The 20429-nt window shown below is 44.3% G+C and overlaps 1 protein-coding gene across 1 annotated transcript in view; it reads right to left on the reverse strand.

Moving 5' to 3' along the window:
- Nucleotides 1-14476, reverse strand: part of RP1L1 (RP1 like 1) — a 152884-nt gene extending 138408 nt beyond the window's left edge. Inside the window, exon 1 of the mRNA XM_086925142.1 lies at nucleotides 13835-14476. Within this exon, the coding sequence (XP_086781268.1) occupies nucleotides 13835-14476 (642 nt within the window). The remainder of the gene's footprint in view (nucleotides 1-13834) is intronic.
- Between the last annotated feature and the right edge of the window lie 5953 nt (nucleotides 14477-20429).

The following is a 20429-nucleotide window of genomic DNA, read 5'->3' on the forward strand; positions in this document are numbered from 1 at the left end:
CGTCTCAGGGTCTATGCGACTCTCAGGGTTCAGCAAATTCTCCCTCGGGTTATACCAGGCCCGTTTTCTTGCGCGTCTCACCATGCGTGTAGGATACCCCCGCGACACAAGGCGATCCCTGAGGATCTCTGATTCCTTGAGATAGTCAGTACGAGAAGAACAATTTCTTCTAATTCGCAGGAATTGTCCTACCGGGAGGTTATCTCTGAGGCCTCTAGGGTGGTGGCTGCCATATTGTAATAAGGAATTTCTTTCAGTCGGTTTCCTGTACAGGGTTGTGAAAAGCTGTCCATTTGCCACATAGATGGAGATGTCAAGGAAAGGTATTACTTTATTGCTCGATTCAAGGGTAAACTGAATATTGGTATTCCGTTGGTTCAGCCAAATATGGTACTCATTCAGTTGCTCGCTGTTTCCTTGCCATATGCACAGAACATCATCAATGTATCTGACCCAAAGGGTCAGCATAGATGAAAAGGGATTGTTCAGCGAGAAGACGTGTTCTTGCTCAAAATGATCCATATAGATTATAGCCAGATTGGGGGCAAATGTAGCGCCCATGGCTACGCCCTTGGATTGCACATAGAATTTCTCTTGGAAAATGAAGAAGTTTTTCTTCATGGCTATGTTGAGTAAGTCGATGATAAATTCCGTGGGAACCTGGAAGGGAGCCGGTCTGTGATTTAAAGCAACCTCCATTATGTCTAGGGCCTCTTGTTGAGGGATGCTAGTGTAAAGTGATATAATATCACATGTGACCAACAACATGGTGTTAGGATCAAAAGGTCTCTCATCGATTAATTGGATGACTTGGGTTGTGTCACGTAAGTAAGTTCTTGTTCTTAAGGCAAGCGGCTTTAGAAAGAAATCTATGTATTTGCATAGCGGCTCGAGTATGGAGCCGCAACCGGATACTATTGGTCGCCCAGGGGGAAGGTCAAGGTTTTTGTGAACCTTGGGCAAGGTATAAATGGTTGCCAGTCTAGGTGATTGCTGATTCAAGAATTTAAACTCTTGGTCACTTAAGAAACCAGATTCCAAACCTTCTTGTGTGACGGAAAGGATCATATTGGCTATCTCCTTTGAAGGGTCATTCGGTATCTCTTGGTAGCTGACTCCGTCGTGTAGTTGTCTAAGTATTTCCTCTTTATATTTAGACAAATCCTGGACAACAATTGCCCCGCCTTTGTCGGCGGGTTTGATGATGACTTGTTTGTTGGAGGACAAATCCGTGAGCGCTTGTTTCTCCTTTTGGCTGAGGTTGAATCTAACAAACTTTTTGGTGTTTAATGTCTGTTCAGCTGCTTGCGTGACTATATCCTCAAAAGCGAGTATTCTCGGGCTCATGGCGTAGGTAGGTGGAAAGAAAGTAGATGGCTCTCTTAGGCCAGTGATTGATCCTTGCCGTCTGGCAGATTGATTCCGAAAGAAATACCGTAGGCGAATCTTCCTAAAGAATCTGCAAAGTTCAATCTTCAGTTGGAATTTGTTGGCCGTGGCTGTGGGCACGTATGAGAGCCCTTTGCTTAGTACCTTGACCTCATCCTCTTTAAGTTGATAAGATGAGATATTGATCACAGGGTTATCCCTGATGAGGGATACCGGAGGGGTATTCGTAGCTGTTGCCATCACCACCGATATGTGTTCCTCCGGGTCGAGATCTCGCCGTGTGGCTCCGCCCGAAATGTCACCTGTTTCGGTGATTTGCCTCTGTTGCCGTCCCAACCTTGGTTCTGTTGCTGGCCTCTCCCTTGGCCCCGGTTCCAATTGGTGCCTCTCCCTCGGGGTGGACGCCATTGTCCACGGCCCTGTTCTAAAAAATGAGGTTGAAAATGAGGGGGGTATTGTTGGTAGTTGGAATCCCCAGGTGGGTAGTTGTAAGAGGTGCTGGGTCCGGCCTCACTGTCACTGCCGGAGCTGTAGGAAGAATCCGAAAAAGTGGAGAAGTTCCGTCTTCCTCTGAAACCCCCACAACCTCGATTGGAGAAGCGACCTTGTGTGTCCTGTTTATAATAATCTGGCTGCAGATATGGATACACAGATTTCTTGTCAAAGGTTCTCAGATCTCTTGCCAATTTCTCCAATTTTTTGGTCTGGGCGGTTATGTCGAATTCCTTAATGGATGCTTCTAGATTCTCCAGGGCTTCCTTGCTTTTGGTCAGTGTGCTGTCTCCAAGTATCTCAGCCTTTAGATCCGCTATTTCTTTGCTGAGTGACACCACTTGTTCAGCAGCTGTCTCTACTCCCAGCACCATCCAGTGCCGGGAGCAGTTGTTGGCCACGTAACTAAACCCTTCTTTAAATTTAGGGACGTCTATGAAGATTGCGGGTTCGATCTTAATTTGCAACCCTACTGGTATTATGTTCTCCTGCAGATACTTAGTGAACAGGTGTCCATGTAGTCTTGTACGTATAAGTTTCTTCTCTAGTCTCTCTAGACGAGATATTTTATCGTTCAGGGTGACATCAATGACGGGTGCAGTGGTGGATAAAAAAGTGGTGGATAGGTCTTTGGTAAGTTGGCTAATGTATGCCTCTGTGTAGGATAGGATCTCGGGATCCGCCATGGCAAAGTAGAATTAATCTACGTAAACCTCGCAGGTGAGCACCTGCTCAGAAGACATTATAAAGGGGGGGGTAGAACCCAAGCAGTCACGGGGACCTGGGCGTCAAGTAGTAAATGTATAGAAAGGTCCCCGTGGAAGGGAAATATTTCTGCACAAACAATAAAAGAATTTTAGCAAGGACTAAGATGGTACTCAAAGGACAAGATTGTTGTCATTTATTCAACAACAAAAAGGTTTAAGAATTTACAGCATTATTTGTACTCATTTATAAGTGACAACAATAAATCGGAAATTCAAAAAGGGCCCCAAGGGGGAGAGAAGGGGAAGGAGGGATGTGCTCAGAGGTTGTGTAAAGGGTTATAAGGATAGTACACAGATTTACACAAACTGTACATATACACAATCAACAAGGAATTACAAATTATTCCAAAAAACCAAAACGGCCTATGTCAATTAAGGCAAAATTCAACTAAAAGGTGGGGCATTCCACGGTCACGAGAAGAGAAGAGAAATTCTATGTGCAATCCAAGGGCGTAGCCATGGGCGCTACATTTGCCCCCAATCTGGCTATAATCTATATGGATCATTTTGAGCAAGAACACGTCTTCTCGCTGAACAATCCCTTTTCATCTATGCTGACCCTTTGGGTCAGATACATTGATGATGTTCTGTGCATATGGCAAGGAAACAGCGAGCAACTGAATGAGTACCATATTTGGCTGAACCAACGGAATACCAATATTCAGTTTACCCTTGAATCGAGCAATAAAGTAATACCTTTCCTTGACATCTCCATCTATGTGGCAAATGGACAGCTTTTCACAACCCTGTACAGGAAACCGACTGAAAGAAATTCCTTATTACAATATGGCAGCCACCACCCTAGAGGCCTCAGAGATAACCTCCCGGTAGGACAATTCCTGCGAATTAGAAGAAATTGTTCTTCTCGTACTGACTATCTCAAGGAATCAGAGATCCTCAGGGATCGCCTTGTGTCGCGGGGGTATCCTACACGCATGGTGAGACGCGCAAGAAAACGGGCCTGGTATAACCCGAGGGAGAATTTGCTGAACCCTGAGAGTCGCATAGACCCTGAGACGAACAGGATGATTTGCGTCACCACCTATACCACAAGGAGTAATGATGTCAAAAAAGTGATCAACAAGAATTGGCCATTAATAGCTCAGGAAATTGACCAACCACAGCTTCCTCTCCACTCCTTTAAGAGATCTAGAAACATTCGAGATATAGTGGTTCACTCATACCTGGAACCGGAGAGCCCTCCTACACTCACGAGTCTATGGAACTTACCACCTGTGATCGGTCACTTTAGATGCGGGACCTGCATTGCCTGCGAGACAACTATCCAGACCAAGACCTTCACCCATGGACAACAGACGTTTAAACTAAAACATCACACTAACTGCAACACCGAAAGTGTGATTTACATAATAACGTGCCCATGTAATAAAGTCTATGTGGGGCAAACTCAGCAGAAAATTAAATCACGGATCTCGGCACATTGCAGTAGATTACGTTGCAAGGTCCCAGGCGCCCCCCTGGTAGACCATTGGCAGACCGCTGGACACACCGTGAAAGATTTGCGGTGGCTTGTAATCGAGAAAGTTTCCCTAGGGAGACGGGGCGGTAACCTAGCTGTGGTGCTGAATGTACGTGAATGCAAATGGATGTCTCTCCTGGACTCCATTAAAAATGGCCTAAATGAACAGGACGGTAGCTTTGCACAGCTAGCGGCCCTGAGATGAATAATTCACTCATTGCTATATATAACCTATACTGATACTTTCCAGATACCCTATGGGTGACCCCTATTCATTTTAACTACTTGATACACGCAGGTAACTCGTCTATACTATCCTGTGAGACAGGTGCACGAGTTTTGTGTCCACTCAAATTTAATTTAATCAATTTGATATACGCATGTGACTCGTCTACACTATCCTGTGAGATAGGTGCACGAGTATCCTTCAGCTTATCAAATGTTAACATACAGTGGTTGTATAATGTGATCTCATTTCTCCTCAATATCTCCTATTTTGCCATCTTTTACATAGAATGACCCTGGTGAGCATTCGCCTTTACTCCCTTACAAGGGCGGTGCTTGAGTCTAAATGTGTAATTCTAATTTACTTGTCCAAATGGGCTGGATATAAGAATAGGGTTTCTGATTTATTTCTCTAATTAATTCCTTCTTTATTTACTCCTCACTCGCTTTCACTCCCTTGCATGGGCTGTGCGCGAGTCCACTCCAACTGTGGAATTTCATTTTACTCGCCTATATGGGCTGTATGTAAATGCAATGTCTGTGAATTTCTTAAATAATTCTCACTCGCCTTCACTCCCTTGCATGGGCTGTGCGCGAGTGCACTCCAACTGTGGAATTTCATTTTAATCGCCTATATGGGCTGTATGTAAATGCAATGTCTGTGAATTTCTTAAATAATTCTCCAATTAGAGGTAAGGGCTAAAACAGGTTACATTCTTGCAAAAGGGCTGTATTTCAATCTACCCGAGTCTTTTTTCTATTACTCTCTCAATCCACGTCACACGGCAAGCCCCGCCCCCTAACTTCGCGTAGTGTTCGGCGGTGTTTGTGTGCCAACGCGAGAAGCCCTGCTGCTTCAATCAGCGGTGGATGACATACGGTGATAACATTGCAGCAAGACGCTCTGCTGCCTCGCGGTCCGCGTTAAAAGTAAGTGGAGAACCCTCCGGTCCCGCTTCCCTTTGGCCGTCTATAGTTTTAACTGCGTGTGACTTACGAGCGCCCTAATTGTTTCAGATTTCCGTCGCGACCAAACGGAGCCGATCGGCATATTGCCTTACACATCGTCAAGCTCCCCAGTCCGTTAGTTACTGCACGGACTCGCTGAAGGTATGGACACGCGACACTGTGGAGTCTGCTTGGCAGACCACCGCGTTGCGGTTATATCACTATTGATGCAAATTTCAATTCTTGTATTTACAGTTTATGGATTATAACACAGCGCCTAAGCCTCCTGGCAACGTCGCAGCTTAATATACTGAGGTAACCCTTCCCACTTTCTGAACTGGCCTTATCAGATTATTGCCCTTTGCAGTCACTCTGACTGATGCTTACTTCGTGTTTTGTTTAGACGTTTCATTTAAGACGTGCCCAGCAGCGTAATTTTCTGAAGCAGGCAGCCTACATTTTTGAATTTCAAAAGAGTGTGTCTCATTCCACCACAGGTAATTGCTCTTAGCTCCTTTTAAACAATTACCATCCCCTCACAATAGAATACGCAATCAGAGCTCCTTTGTTTAAACGCCCATACGCCACCCAAAGCATGTATCATTAAAGTACTGCCAATTGGTCTCCCTTCTGTCCTGGCTAATGTGTCCCTGATGTATTGGAATAATTAAATTCACAAGCGTGTTTATGGATTAGTCGCATATTCAGCTTCTGGCTCCCTTGTCTAGAGGTCTCCTGACCCGGACTCCATGGCTTTCATTTTGTTTTCAATTAATGCCACCTCCCCGGTGCACAGTATTAATGACTGTTTAGGTTTTTACTAATTGACACTCCATTCCCTGATACGGGTTTCCATCTTTCAGATAGGACGGCCCCTCCTCGTCCCTTCCCTTCTACAACGGTCCTGATGAAGACCCCGGCCAAGGAATAAACTGATCCTAGACATAGGGGTCGAAACGTCGACACCTCATTATCTTGGGACATCCGGCACATTTCCAGTACTTGATTGAATTGTACACGTGACCGTGGAATGCCCCACCTTTTAGTTGAATTTTGCCTTAATTGACATAGGCCGTTTTGGTTTTTTGGAATAATTTGTAATTCCTTGTTGATTGTGTATATGTACAGTTTGTGTAAATCTGTGTACTATCCTTATAACCCTTTACACAACCTCTGAGCACATCCCTCCTTCCCCTTCTCTCCCCCTTGGGGCCCTTTTTGAATTTCCGATTTATTGTTGTCACTTATAAATGAGTACAAATAATGCTGTAAATTCTTAAACCTTTTTGTTGTTGAATAAATGACAACAATCTTGTCCTTTGAGTACCATCTTAGTCCTTGCTAAAATTCTTTTATTGTTTGTGCAGAAATATTTCCCTTCCACGGGGACCTTTCTATACATTTACTACTTGACGCCCAGGTCCCCGTGACTGCTTGGGTTCTACCCCCCCCTTTATAATGTCTTCTGAGCAGGTGCTCACCTGCGAGGTTTACGTAGATTAATTCTACTTTGCCATGGCGGATCCCGAGATCCTATCCTACACAGAGGCATACATTAGCCAACTTACCAAAGACCTATCCACCACTTTTTTATCCACCACTGCACCCGTCATTGATGTCACCCTGAACGATAAAATATCTCGTCTAGAGAGACTAGAGAAGAAACTTATACGTACAAGACTACATGGACACCTGTTCACTAAGTATCTGCAGGAGAACATAATACCAGTAGGGTTGCAAATTAAGATCGAACCCGCAATCTTCATAGACGTCCCTAAATTTAAAGAAGGGTTTAGTTACGTGGCCAACAACTGCTCCCGGCACTGGATGGTGCTGGGAGTAGAGACAGCTGCTGAACAAGTGGTGTCACTCAGCAAAGAAATAGCGGATCTAAAGGCTGAGATACTTGGAGACAGCACACTGACCAAAAGCAAGGAAGCCCTGGAGAATCTAGAAGCATCCATTAAGGAATTCGACATAACCGCCCAGACCAAAAAATTGGAGAAATTGGCAAGAGATCTGAGAACCTTTGACAAGAAATCTGTGTATCCATATCTGCAGCCAGATTATTATAAACAGGACACACAAGGTCGCTTCTCCAATCGAGGTTGTGGGGGTTTCAGAGGAAGACGGAACTTCTCCACTTTTTCGGATTCTTCCTACAGCTCCGGCAGTGACAGTGAGGCCGGACCCAGCACCTCTTACAACTACCCACCTGGGGATTCCAACTACCAACAATACCCCCCTCATTTTCAACCTCATTTTTTAGAACAGGGCCGTGGACAATGGCGTCCACCCCGAGGGAGAGGCACCAATTGGAACCGGGGCCAAGGGAGAGGCCAGCAACAGAACCAAGGTTGGGACGGCAACAGAGGCAAATCACCGAAACAGGTGACATTTCGGGCGGAGCCACACGGCGAGATCTCGACCCGGAGGAACACATATCGGTGGTGATGGCAACAGCTACGAATACCCCTCCGGTATCCCTCATCAGGGATAACCCTGTGATCAATATCTCATCTTATCAACTTAAAGAGGATGAGGTCAAGGTACTAAGCAAAGGGCTCTCATACGTGCCCACAGCCACGGCCAACAAATTCCAACTGAAGATTGAACTTTGCAGATTCTTTAGGAAGATTCGCCTACGGTATTTCTTTCGGAATCAATCTGCCAGACGGCAAGGATCAATCACTGGCCTAAGAGAGCCATCTACTTTCTTTCCACCTACCTACGCCATGAGCCCGAGAATACTCGCTTTTGAGGATATAGTCACGCAAGCAGCTGAACAGACATTAAACACCAAAAAGTTTGTTAGATTCAACCTCAGCCAAAAGGAGAAACAAGCGCTCACGGATTTGTCCTCCAACAAACAAGTCATCATCAAACCCGCCGACAAAGGCGGGGCAATTGTTGTCCAGGATTTGTCTAAATATAAAGAGGAAATACTTAGACAACTACACGACGGAGTCAGCTACCAAGAGATACCGAATGACCCTTCAAAGGAGATAGCCAATATGATCCTTTCCGTCACACAAGAAGGTTTGGAATCTGGTTTCTTAAGTGACCAAGAGTTTAAATTCTTGAATCAGCAATCACCTAGACTGGCAACCATTTATACCTTGCCCAAGGTTCACAAAAACCTTGACCTTCCCCCTGGGCGACCAATAGTATCCGGTTGCGGCTCCATACTCGAGCCGCTATGCAAATACATAGATTTCTTTCTAAAGCCGCTTGCCTTAAGAACAAGAACTTACTTACGTGACACAACCCAAGTCATCCAATTAATCGATGAGAGACCTTTTGATCCTAACACCATGTTGTTGGTCACATGTGATATTATATCACTTTACACTAGCATCCCTCAACAAGAGGCCCTAGACATAATGGAGGTTGCTTTAAATCACAGACCGGCTCCCTTCCAGGTTCCCACGGAATTTATCATCGACTTACTCAACATAGCCATGAAGAAAAACTTCTTCATTTTCCAAGAGAAATTCTATGTGCAATCCAAGGGCGTAGCCATGGGCGCTACATTTGCCCCCAATCTGGCTATAATCTATATGGATCATTTTGAGCAAGAACACGTCTTCTCGCTGAACAATCCCTTTTCATCTATGCTGACCCTTTGGGTCAGATACATTGATGATGTTCTGTGCATATGGCAAGGAAACAGCGAGCAACTGAATGAGTACCATATTTGGCTGAACCAACGGAATACCAATATTCAGTTTACCCTTGAATCGAGCAATAAAGTAATACCTTTCCTTGACATCTCCATCTATGTGGCAAATGGACAGCTTTTCACAACCCTGTACAGGAAACCGACTGAAAGAAATTCCTTATTACAATATGGCAGCCACCACCCTAGAGGCCTCAGAGATAACCTCCCGGTAGGACAATTCCTGCGAATTAGAAGAAATTGTTCTTCTCGTACTGACTATCTCAAGGAATCAGAGATCCTCAGGGATCGCCTTGTGTCGCGGGGGTATCCTACACGCATGGTGAGACGCGCAAGAAAACGGGCCTGGTATAACCCGAGGGAGAATTTGCTGAACCCTGAGAGTCGCATAGACCCTGAGACGAACAGGATGATTTGCGTCACCACCTATACCACAAGGAGTAATGATGTCAAAAAAGTGATCAACAAGAATTGGCCATTAATAGCTCAGGAAATTGACCAACCACAGCTTCCTCTCCACTCCTTTAAGAGATCTAGAAACATTCGAGATATAGTGGTTCACTCATACCTGGAACCGGAGAGCCCTCCTACACTCACGAGTCTATGGAACTTACCACCTGTGATCGGTCACTTTAGATGCGGGACCTGCATTGCCTGCGAGACAACTATCCAGACCAAGACCTTCACCCATGGACAACAGACGTTTAAACTAAAACATCACACTAACTGCAACACCGAAAGTGTGATTTACATAATAACGTGCCCATGTAATAAAGTCTATGTGGGGCAAACTCAGCAGAAAATTAAATCACGGATCTCGGCACATTGCAGTAGATTACGTTGCAAGGTCCCAGGCGCCCCCCTGGTAGACCATTGGCAGACCGCTGGACACACCGTGAAAGATTTGCGGTGGCTTGTAATCGAGAAAGTTTCCCTAGGGAGACGGGGCGGTAACCTAGCTGTGGTGCTGAATGTACGTGAATGCAAATGGATGTCTCTCCTGGACTCCATTAAAAATGGCCTAAATGAACAGGACGGTAGCTTTGCACAGCTAGCGGCCCTGAGATGAATAATTCACTCATTGCTATATATAACCTATACTGATACTTTCCAGATACCCTATGGGTGACCCCTATTCATTTTAACTACTTGATACACGCAGGTAACTCGTCTATACTATCCTGTGAGACAGGTGCACGAGTTTTGGGTCCACTCAAATTTAATTTAATCAATTTGATATACGCATGTGACTCGTCTACACTATCCTGTGAGATAGGTGCACGAGTATCCTTCAGCTTATCAAATGTTAACATACAGTGGTTGTATAATGTGATCTCATTTCTCCTCAATATCTCCTATTTTGCCATCTTTTACATAGAATGACCCTGGTGAGCATTCGCCTTTACTCCCTTACAAGGGCGGTGCTTGAGTCTAAATGTGTAATTCTAATTTACTTGTCCAAATGGGCTGGATATAAGAATAGGGTTTCTGATTTATTTCTCTAATTAATTCCTTCTTTATTTACTCCTCACTCGCTTTCACTCGCTTGCATGGGCTGTGCGCGAGTCCACTCCAACTGTGGAATTTCATTTTACTCGCCTATATGGGCTGTATGTAAATGCAATGTCTGTGAATTTCTTAAATAATTCTCACTCGCCTTCACTCCCTTGCATGGGCTGTGCGCGAGTGCACTCCAACTGTGGAATTTCATTTTAATCGCCTATATGGGCTGTATGTAAATGCAATGTCTGTGAATTTCTTAAATAATTCTCCAATTAGAGGTAAGGGCTAAAACAGGTTACATTCTTGCAAAAGGGCTGTATTTCAATCTACCCGAGTCTTTTTTCTATTACTCTCTCAATCCACGTCACACGGCAAGCCCCGCCCCCTAACTTCGCGTAGTGTTCGGCGGTGTTTGTGTGCCAACGCGAGAAGCCCTGCTGCTTCAATCAGCGGTGGATGACATACGGTGATAACATTGCAGCAAGACGCTCTGCTGCCTCGCGGTCCGCGTTAAAAGTAAGTGGAGAACCCTCCGGTCCCGCTTCCCTTTGGCCGTCTATAGTTTTAACTGCGTGTGACTTACGAGCGCCCTAATTGTTTCAGATTTCCGTCGCGACCAAACGGAGCCGATCGGCATATTGCCTTACACATCGTCAAGCTCCCCAGTCCGTTAGTTACTGCACGGACTCGCTGAAGGTATGGACACGCGACACTGTGGAGTCTGCTTGGCAGACCACCGCGTTGCGGTTATATCACTATTGATGCAAATTTCAATTCTTGTATTTACAGTTTATGGATTATAACACAGCGCCTAAGCCTCCTGGCAACGTCGCAGCTTAATATACTGAGGTAACCCTTCCCACTTTCTGAACTGGCCTTATCAGATTATTGCCCTTTGCAGTCACTCTGACTGATGCTTACTTCGTGTTTTGTTTAGACGTTTCATTTAAGACGTGCCCAGCAGCATAATTTTCTGAAGCAGGCAGCCTACATTTTTGAATTTCAAAAGAGTGTGTCTCATTCCACCACAGGTAATTGCTCTTAGCTCCTTTTAAACAATTACCATCCCCTCACAATAGAATACGCAATCAGAGCTCCTTTGTTTAAACGCCCATACGCCACCCAAAGCATGTATCATTAAAGTACTGCCAATTGGTCTCCCTTCTGTCCTGGCTAATGTGTCCCTGATGTATTGGAATAATTAAATTCACAAGCGTGTTTATGGATTAGTCGCATATTCAGCTTCTGGCTCCCTTGTCTAGAGGTCTCCTGACCCGGACTCCATGGCTTTCATTTTGTTTTCAATTAATGCCACCTCCCCGGTGCACAGTATTAATGACTGTTTAGGTTTTTACTAATTGACACTCCATTCCCTGATACGGGTTTCCATCTTTCAGATAGGACGGCCCCTCCTCGTCCCTTCCCTTCTACAACGGTCCTGATGAAGACCCCGGCCAAGGAATAAACTGATCCTAGACATAGGGGTCGAAACGTCGACACCTCATTATCTTGGGACATCCGGCACATTTCCAGTACTTGATTGAATTGTACACGTGACCGTGGAATGCCCCACCTTTTAGTTGAATTTTGCCTTAATTGACATAGGCCGTTTTGGTTTTTTGGAATAATTTGTAATTCCTTGTTGATTGTGTATATGTACAGTTTGTGTAAATCTGTGTACTATCCTTATAACCCTTTATACAACCTCTGAGCACATCCCTCCTTCCCCTTCTCTCCCCCTTGGGGCCCTTTTTGAATTTCTGATTTATTGTTGTCACTTATAAATGAGTACAAATAATGCTGTAAATTCTTAAACCTTTTTGTTGTTGAATAAATGACAACAATCTTGTCCTTTGAGTACCATCTTAGTCCTTGCTAAAATTCTTTTATTGTTTGTGCAGAAATATTTCCCTTCCACGGGGACCTTTATATACATTTACTTATTGTGTAATAGGGCAGTGCAAATAGCGGAATATGAAAATGCGCTAATGTACTGCCCCTACTCTCCAGAGAAAAATAGTACTTCTGGATTTAACCTACGTACTTGTAGGACCAATTTTAACTGTTGTACCAACACCACAATGTGTTGAGGTTTATGAGCTTCTGCATACACGGCATTCATTAGAGGCAAAGGAGGTGAGGCTACAGGGCAAAAACAAAGAAAAAGAGCAAGTGGGAGGCAGTAAAAGCAAAAAGAAAGACGCCAGAATGAGAGCGGGATAGAAACAGAAAAATCCGAGAGACCGAGTGAAGGAAGAGACAGGAGCCAGAAAAGTGACCATGAAGAAAGAGAAAGATACTAGTAGAAGTAAGTAATAAAGACCAACAGATAGACTAATAGAAAGATAGACAGATAGATAGATAGAGAGATAGATAATACTACTACTACTACTACTGCAGCTTGTTATCAGTTGCTCAGCATTCGAAAACTCTACTCATACCTCATTCCCCAGGCACCTGTGCCCTTTATAGGCAGATTTGTCACAAGCAAGGGTACATTGGCTGTCAACTTGTGGGCCTCCCAAAGTAGTGCTTCTTACAACCAGCATACCTTCTTGCATGCCTCAACGGCAGACCACCAGTCTATCTCAACCAATGGTCGAAGGATTTCAGTCGGCTGACCAGCCAAGGTCAAGGCCAGAGGCTAACCCTCTATTGCACAGGTGAAACTCTCTTTCACCACTGATTTTGGCCCGTTTAACTGGCATGCTCTCCCCGTAGTTCCAGGAGTGGATGGTGCAGGTAAGCACAGTGGGGTGGTGGAGCGGGACTCTGTGTGGGGGGTGGGGAAAATGTTGACAGACAACGAAATAGGAGTTATTTATATATTTAATCTGCCATGTTCCGTCTTCTATTAACATCCCCATGCGCAGTGCCCCGCCTCACCATATTTACCTGTACCGGCCGCTACTACTTCGTTCTCTGGGTTAGACTCTTTATACCAGATTTCAAGACTCAAAACACAACTCCTCTATCTGAAGGTTACTAGTGTCCCTTACCTTGTAAACCATGTCAGCCCTGAACTGAGGCAAGATGTAAAAGGGACAGACGATTATTACTTTCTAAATGTGCCTGTGATTGTGATTTGCTGTAATATGATGCGATGATACCAATAGTGCTGACTAAGTAATCCAAATGTTAAGTATGGACATATTCATTTGTACATGGTGTGACTCACATCCCTCCCCTTGTTTATGGGTGGGGGGGGGGGGGGGGGGAGACAAATAACTGAACTGTTGTGTAACCTTCTTCCTAAAATCGATAAATTAATGTTGTTTTTAAAAAAGGGTCACCATGCTAAGCTGAAAAGCTGCTCGGTTATAATGCACTTGCTCCTGTGTGTATTCTTACCCTCTTTCCGTCCAAAGTGTAGAGTTTCTTCACTGTGCACTGCAAGAGTTCTGAAACCTCTTCAAGGAAGGCCTTAAAGTTCCGAGTATTTCTCCGGTTCAGGATTATTAAGCGCCTAACAGTAGGATCCATGTTTTTGACCAGTGTGATCTTCTTATGTAGCTTTGTGGCAGGGTGAGAATGAGTCAATGAGTACTCGTCCAGTTGGCCCTCTGGGAGCAATGACGGTCGAGCACTGACCGTGCGACTGGCTCGATGAGGGGCCGTCTGGTGTAGGGGGGCGGCAGCACTGACGGGTTGCACATACTTCTTGTCAGAGCAAAGGTAGCAGCCTCCATCTTCCAGCTGGTCTAGTCTGTTGATACAGTGAGTTCCCCGAGGTGTGGTTATTGTCCGTACCCCGAATGGCAGGGGCACCCTATTAGAGAGGTCATCCATGAGGGTGTTGATGCTTTTAAAGCTTCGTTGGTTGATCGCCATCCTTACACCACTGAACTGGGGGTCCCCACTCTTGAGGAAGGTTATCTTCTTGGCCGGCACAACATCAGTAACAGCGTTCGCTCGGACAACTGGTGGAAGTGGCGGTTCATGGCTTGCGCGGCTACTTCTGGCCAAGTATTCATTAGCGGGTGCAAGATCCATTCCAAGTGGTCACGGGAAACTGAAAGAAAAGAAATCAAAGAAAACAATCAGTTGTCTTATCTAAAGTCAGAAGGAGTTGACAGAGACGTTATCCAGATGTCCTTAAAGAAACTAAAGAGTGAAACATGATGAAAAATGTATTTAAAGGTAAATGCCAATGAGAGACGTGCCTTATGTAGAACCTTTACTCTCTAAGGGGTACGAATTTTCTGCAAATTAAAATGACATGCTATGGGCGAAACTATCAACGCCACTGGCAATATGCAGAAGACACAACAAGTGGAGCTTGGGGCAGTATCTTACATGCTTTAAAGGGTACGTCTGGTAATTGACCTCCTTGAGTAGATACGCCTTACACGTATTAATGCTTGGTAACGTGCATGATAACATATACCTCTAAGGCGCCAAGAAACCCTATTCATAAGGCACAGCATGACGATTATGCAAATGTTTGGTTGCTGGGTTGGGGTGTTGCTGGGGAACTGCTACTTCCTATTTGCTAGTTTGTTCAGTTGCTGCTATGATGGGCTTATGGCTGTAACTGGTAAGCAACACACAGTGGGGCATTGTGTACACTTCATGTATATTTGTCTCGTGCTCATTTTTTCCAATTGTTTAACGTGAATATGGTACTATTGATGGAGCAAAGTTTCACATATACAGAAACTTGCTTATAATCAGCCCTCTCAAAATAACCTATAATATATTACCCAACATGTTTTTTTAATAATATTTACATTTCACAACATTTCTAGTATCGAGGGGAAGCTTTTCTATGTGCTTTTACTAACATTAACTCGAATGTCCTAAAATGGCCGCCGCAACAAGGGAATTTCACTGCGCATGCGGCTGCCACACTCACGTGATGTGAAGTAATTTCTGCTTTGGTGGGAAATCTTTGCTTTTGCGCACTAGTGCCAGAAATGGCCGCTTTAAATCTCAGATGCTAATGCTTATGCTGCAGCTGGTACTAAGCTTGTTTGTTCTGCTTAACCATTAATGCAAAAGTTAAAATAAAGTAATGGGGTTAGAATAGAGATAAGTGGTATACAGTGCATTCATTTATTTTTGTATTCTAATATGTTTTTCTTTGACTTTGCTGATAGCTCGTATTTTGGGCCTGAATACTGTCACATCCTCCATCTTGGGTGACGCTGCGCAAGCACACTTAAACCCCGAATTAGCTGAAGCATTAGCATTGAATCTCAGCCAGCACTCCTCTTATCCACGATGTTCCTGGGAACCTGCTCATCTGACCTCTAGAGAGGAAGCTACCAAATACAATGTATTCAAAATGTGTACCAATATTGCTGAGTGTTATAAAAGTGCATGGGAAAATAAATTGTGGGCGGTAACCGGAATCGATTGAAACCAATATTGAAATGATCTCATCTTAGTATGGTGTGATGACCTCTCCTCGTACTTCCAACCAATCACTGAAGGTGAACACATAGATTTGCAACATTTAGGGGTGGTACATTGCCCTCGAAATGGTATAACTATGGTAGGTTTAGATAGAGAAATTGTCCGACTTGTCCGAATAGCTGACCTGTCACTGACCCAATGCACTCAAATGGCGATCTAGAACAGAGGTGCTGAAGGAGCACTCTGTCAGAAGAATCGATTACCCTGTTGGGGTGCTAAATTTGCTAGAGAAGGGTGTGACACTGGCATTGCACTTAGAGGAGGTCACCTGTCCTGATCAGCACCTGTCTTGTCCCTTGGGCACCTGATTAGTTGGGAGCCTAGCCCTGCTCTTTTTGCCCCAGCAAGTGAGCAGGATTGGTCATTGCACCATTCTAGGTAAATATAATCTATGTGGTATGTCCTTGTGCTATTTCCCTTTCTCACCATTCCCAGGTACCAATGTCTAAAGGTGTTGCTGTGATTTCTTACAAACTTTATTTCCTACTGGTTATATTCTTGCTAGTAAAATTCATAGTCACGAAATTGCTGCTTTATCAATTTGACTCAGAAAATCTCTCATAGATAAAGGTTTTAAAACTTTCCCTGAGTGTGTGGTTTATTACAGGAAAAGTAAATGTGTTTTAAATATTGCATATTTAAACTCAACTCCCTTTCATTCCCTTGGACTTTTAGCAAAAGTGACAAGGATTGGTAAGTCATGGTTTTATAGGTACAAGTCCTAAAAGGACTCAAAGCACTGATAGGGTGATTAAATTAGTAATTAGTTAGACAGGACTACTAGTTCAAAGTGTGAATGTTATATGGGCCCAGGTGAGTATGGTAATATTGAGCTAGTTGGTCCCTGCGCGCTCTATCACTAGTATATCTATTATTGTACATGACTGCAGCCAAACAAAGAATAAACCCAAAAAATACAAATTCAATTCTTTGACTCCAACAGAAACCTGCAGCATCCTTTGTATCCCATGCTGTTTTTTTTAATATTTATTTTTATTAATATAAACAAAAAATAAAGACGTATCGGGTGTCATACATTCCATCATAATAAAGGTGAACAGTTACAAATGTAGGATACATGATGAGCAACAAAAGAAGTTGCTGAGACACCGATGCTAATGATCATTCAACAGGATACGAATCAATACAATTTACGACACAACCTACGCTCCGGCCCTCAGAACTCGTTCACCCATGGAATCGGGATTTTTAAGTGAGTATAGACCCGAATACCAAAATATGATCAGAATAGATGAAGGATATTTAGATACGAGAACATAAGCAGGATCAACCACAGATATCTTTGCTTAAACTAAACCCCAAAAAATAAAAACAACGCTAAACGCGCAAATCCCCTCCCCCCACCCTGCACCCCTGCATGTAGCTTACGCTCGTCCCCAACTAGCAGTGTGCCTGTCACCCCATCTAATCTACAATAACTAAAAATAGTAAGCGGAGGAGGACCTTCGTTCAGGCCGCCGGCATCCCCCCTGCCAGATCTGAACCTCCCCATTGTATACAGATTCACTTAGATAAATATTTAACAACATCAAATCAGGGGGAATCATTGTTCGCCTGCCTCGCCTCCTGCTACTAATAATATAAAGTGAGTCCCGCACAGCCACCAAGTCCATTCTCAACCTTGGCCCGTCCGATCAGGCATATGAGTTCTTAACAGCCACGCTGCCGTCACCTCAGGAGAGTCAAAGAACCAAAACATTTCATCAAGGTGCACACAGAGGCGAGCTGGAAAGGACAGATCATAGTTAATCCCTTTGTCTCTGGGTTCCCTCTTCACCGGCGAGAACCCCTGGCGTTGTTTACGAACCCAGTGAATAGAATCCGGGAAGGAGGTCAGAGCCGCACTTTCGAACCGCGATTGAGTCACAGCATGAGTCGTCAGGAAGATAGCACAGATCAATTCTTCCACAGTCAGAGCTGATCTTCGGCACACTGACCCGTCCGGGACTCCCAGTATTCGGACATTAGCTGACCTGCTGTTCAGAAGCTCCCGCACCTCCCGTTTCATGGGGTTTATGCCATCCATTAGTTTGGCCGTTGTGGGTGCCATGGCTCTCGTTTCCTCATTCATTCGAACGAAATCCGTTCTCAGTAGCCCCAGCTCATTCGTAATGGCAACCAGTTTATTATCTATGTCTTGCACTCTACGGCCCAGGAAAGAATGAATTCCACCGATAGCCGCCATGACGGCTCCAAGCGTCGGTTCAGCCCAGTCTCTTCTTCCTCGATAGCGACAATCTTCGCCTCCTCCGGAAACACCTTAGACGGGATATATCGTCCCAATTTGTCCGTGTGGTCTTTCCCGGTCCCTCTGGAGAAGTAGGCCTGAGTTGAACATAGGTCGGTATTGGGCGCCATTTAATTCGCCTCGTTCGCAATCTGTACCCCACATCTGTAGGTGAAGTCCCCGCTTTGATGCAAATTATCGGCCTACGTATGATCCCATCGATTTGTGGGGACCCTCCAGGGTTGCCTCCAGGTTACGCCTGCATCCATCGGGCCGAGCTATTGTTAACGCCCTGGTCGTTCACACTCCGGGCTCCGTCATTCAGGGCGCTCCGCCTGCAGCTGCCGCTTTATGATATTTCTCCACTTTTTGCTGCTGTTCAGATTTGAGGTCCACCGTTGAAATCAGGCAATCTTAAACTTCCATACTGGCTGACCGGTCCCTCCCGGACTCTAATGGCCGATTTTGTTCAACTAGTAGCCGGCTGCTCCACTACTCGAGGCCCCGGCTCCAATGCTGGTGTAGGCCGCAATCTTAATGGCGACTTTTCTCCGTCATCCAAGCTGGTGGATCACTCGGGATCACACGGTTAGGCGTCATTTCAACTCATCTATGCGCAGGATAATTAACAGGATCTTGTGGCAGGAGAAGGAGGTCGGCGGAGCCGGGAGCCTAGGCGGCCATCTTGGTCGCCAGCTTGGCTCCTCCTCCCCAAGCTGCTTTTTTAAAATAACAAGATGGCAGCTTAAAGTAACAAGATGGTGGTATTAGCTGGGAGTCTGAAGAGAGTAAAGTTACATGTGTAGATTTGCTGATGTGTCCTCTGTATAAAAGTGAAAAACAATAGATAAAGAGAAAAATAATAGATGTAGATATTTTAGCAGCCTGGCGCGTGGTACTAAAATGAAAAATACACTTTAAAAATGGCACTTACCATCCTGGTTTGCCGCACAACATCCTCCTGGTCTTTCCTCAAAGCTCTGGGACCCAGGAAATTGCACTATCCAATCCTGGCTCTGCTTTCATGCTGTTAAACAGCATGAGAGAAGCATTAGGATTGGACAGAGCGGCCTCTTTTAGCGCTCTTAAGAGCATTGGAGGCGTGTGCTTTCTCTAATCCAGCTGTCTAAGACAGCTAGGTTAGAGAAGTTTAAAATGCACATGTCTGCCTGGCCATCGCAAGACGAATGACCAAAGGGACATACACACTTTACACATAAGGGCACAACTCCATGCTGCCACTCAGCAGCAATTGCTCTACCCCCTCCTGAGACTCAGGACTGATTGCTAAAAAATAAAATGGAAATAAATAAACTTTTTACCATTTAATTTTTCACCTCTGGGGACAATTTTTTAGTGGGGCGACGCTCCACTGCTCTAGTGGAGGAGCCGCTCCGGAGACAAGCACCACCAAATATGACTTATGCACTCTATCAACACAATTAGTTATATAGTAAAGTACATACAAATAGCATTACTGGTTGGGTAAACATAATTTCCCTCCATATTGTCTAAATATATTTTACATCTATCTGCAGTAAATTATTGCATCCATTGCTTAGCATTCTGACTGACTGACTCATCTATCAATTGACTGACTGAGAGCACATGACAACTTCTACAATCCTCAAGGTATGTTATGTTTGCGTTGCAGTCAGCACATTTCAGGCAAGTACTTTGGAGTATTTACATTGCAGGTAAGTACATCAAGGGCCATTTTCAGTACCTTTACATTGTGGATCTTTACATCCCAGGTAAGTATATATATATTTAGTGAAAACACCAAATGTTAAAGTAACGTTATAGTTAGGTGTGATAGAAGGATCTGTTTTTTATGGGGAGGAGGCACGCTGGGAACGTTTTGTTAAGATTCATCAATTGGGACCAAAGTTATTACCAAACCAATAAATGCTTCATCTATGGAAATGCCAACGTAACTATAACTACCTAGTGGTGACTGATAAAACAAACAATTAAAATGACATTATAGCTAAGTGAAAATGTAAGTTAAAACATAACATTTTAAACTCACAAAAATACTGCAAAATAACCAGTTAAAGTTAACTTAAATAACTATAACTCACACCCCCGCCATGCACAGTGTTTTCATCAATTATGTAATTTCCGACGTGGTAGTGATATCAATGATGACACTGAATATGCCAAGAGTGATGTTTATATGTGAGGTCATAAGCAGGGCATGGCGAGTACTTCTGTTAATGAGGGAATGCTGAAGGTCTCCAAGCGTATTCTTAGAAACCATTGAGAAGTGTCTAAAGA

Source organism: Lissotriton vulgaris, chromosome 6 (genome assembly GCF_964263255.1).
Source record: "Lissotriton vulgaris chromosome 6, aLisVul1.2, whole genome shotgun sequence".
In the NCBI taxonomy this organism is placed as follows: domain Eukaryota; kingdom Metazoa; phylum Chordata; class Amphibia; order Caudata; family Salamandridae; genus Lissotriton; species Lissotriton vulgaris.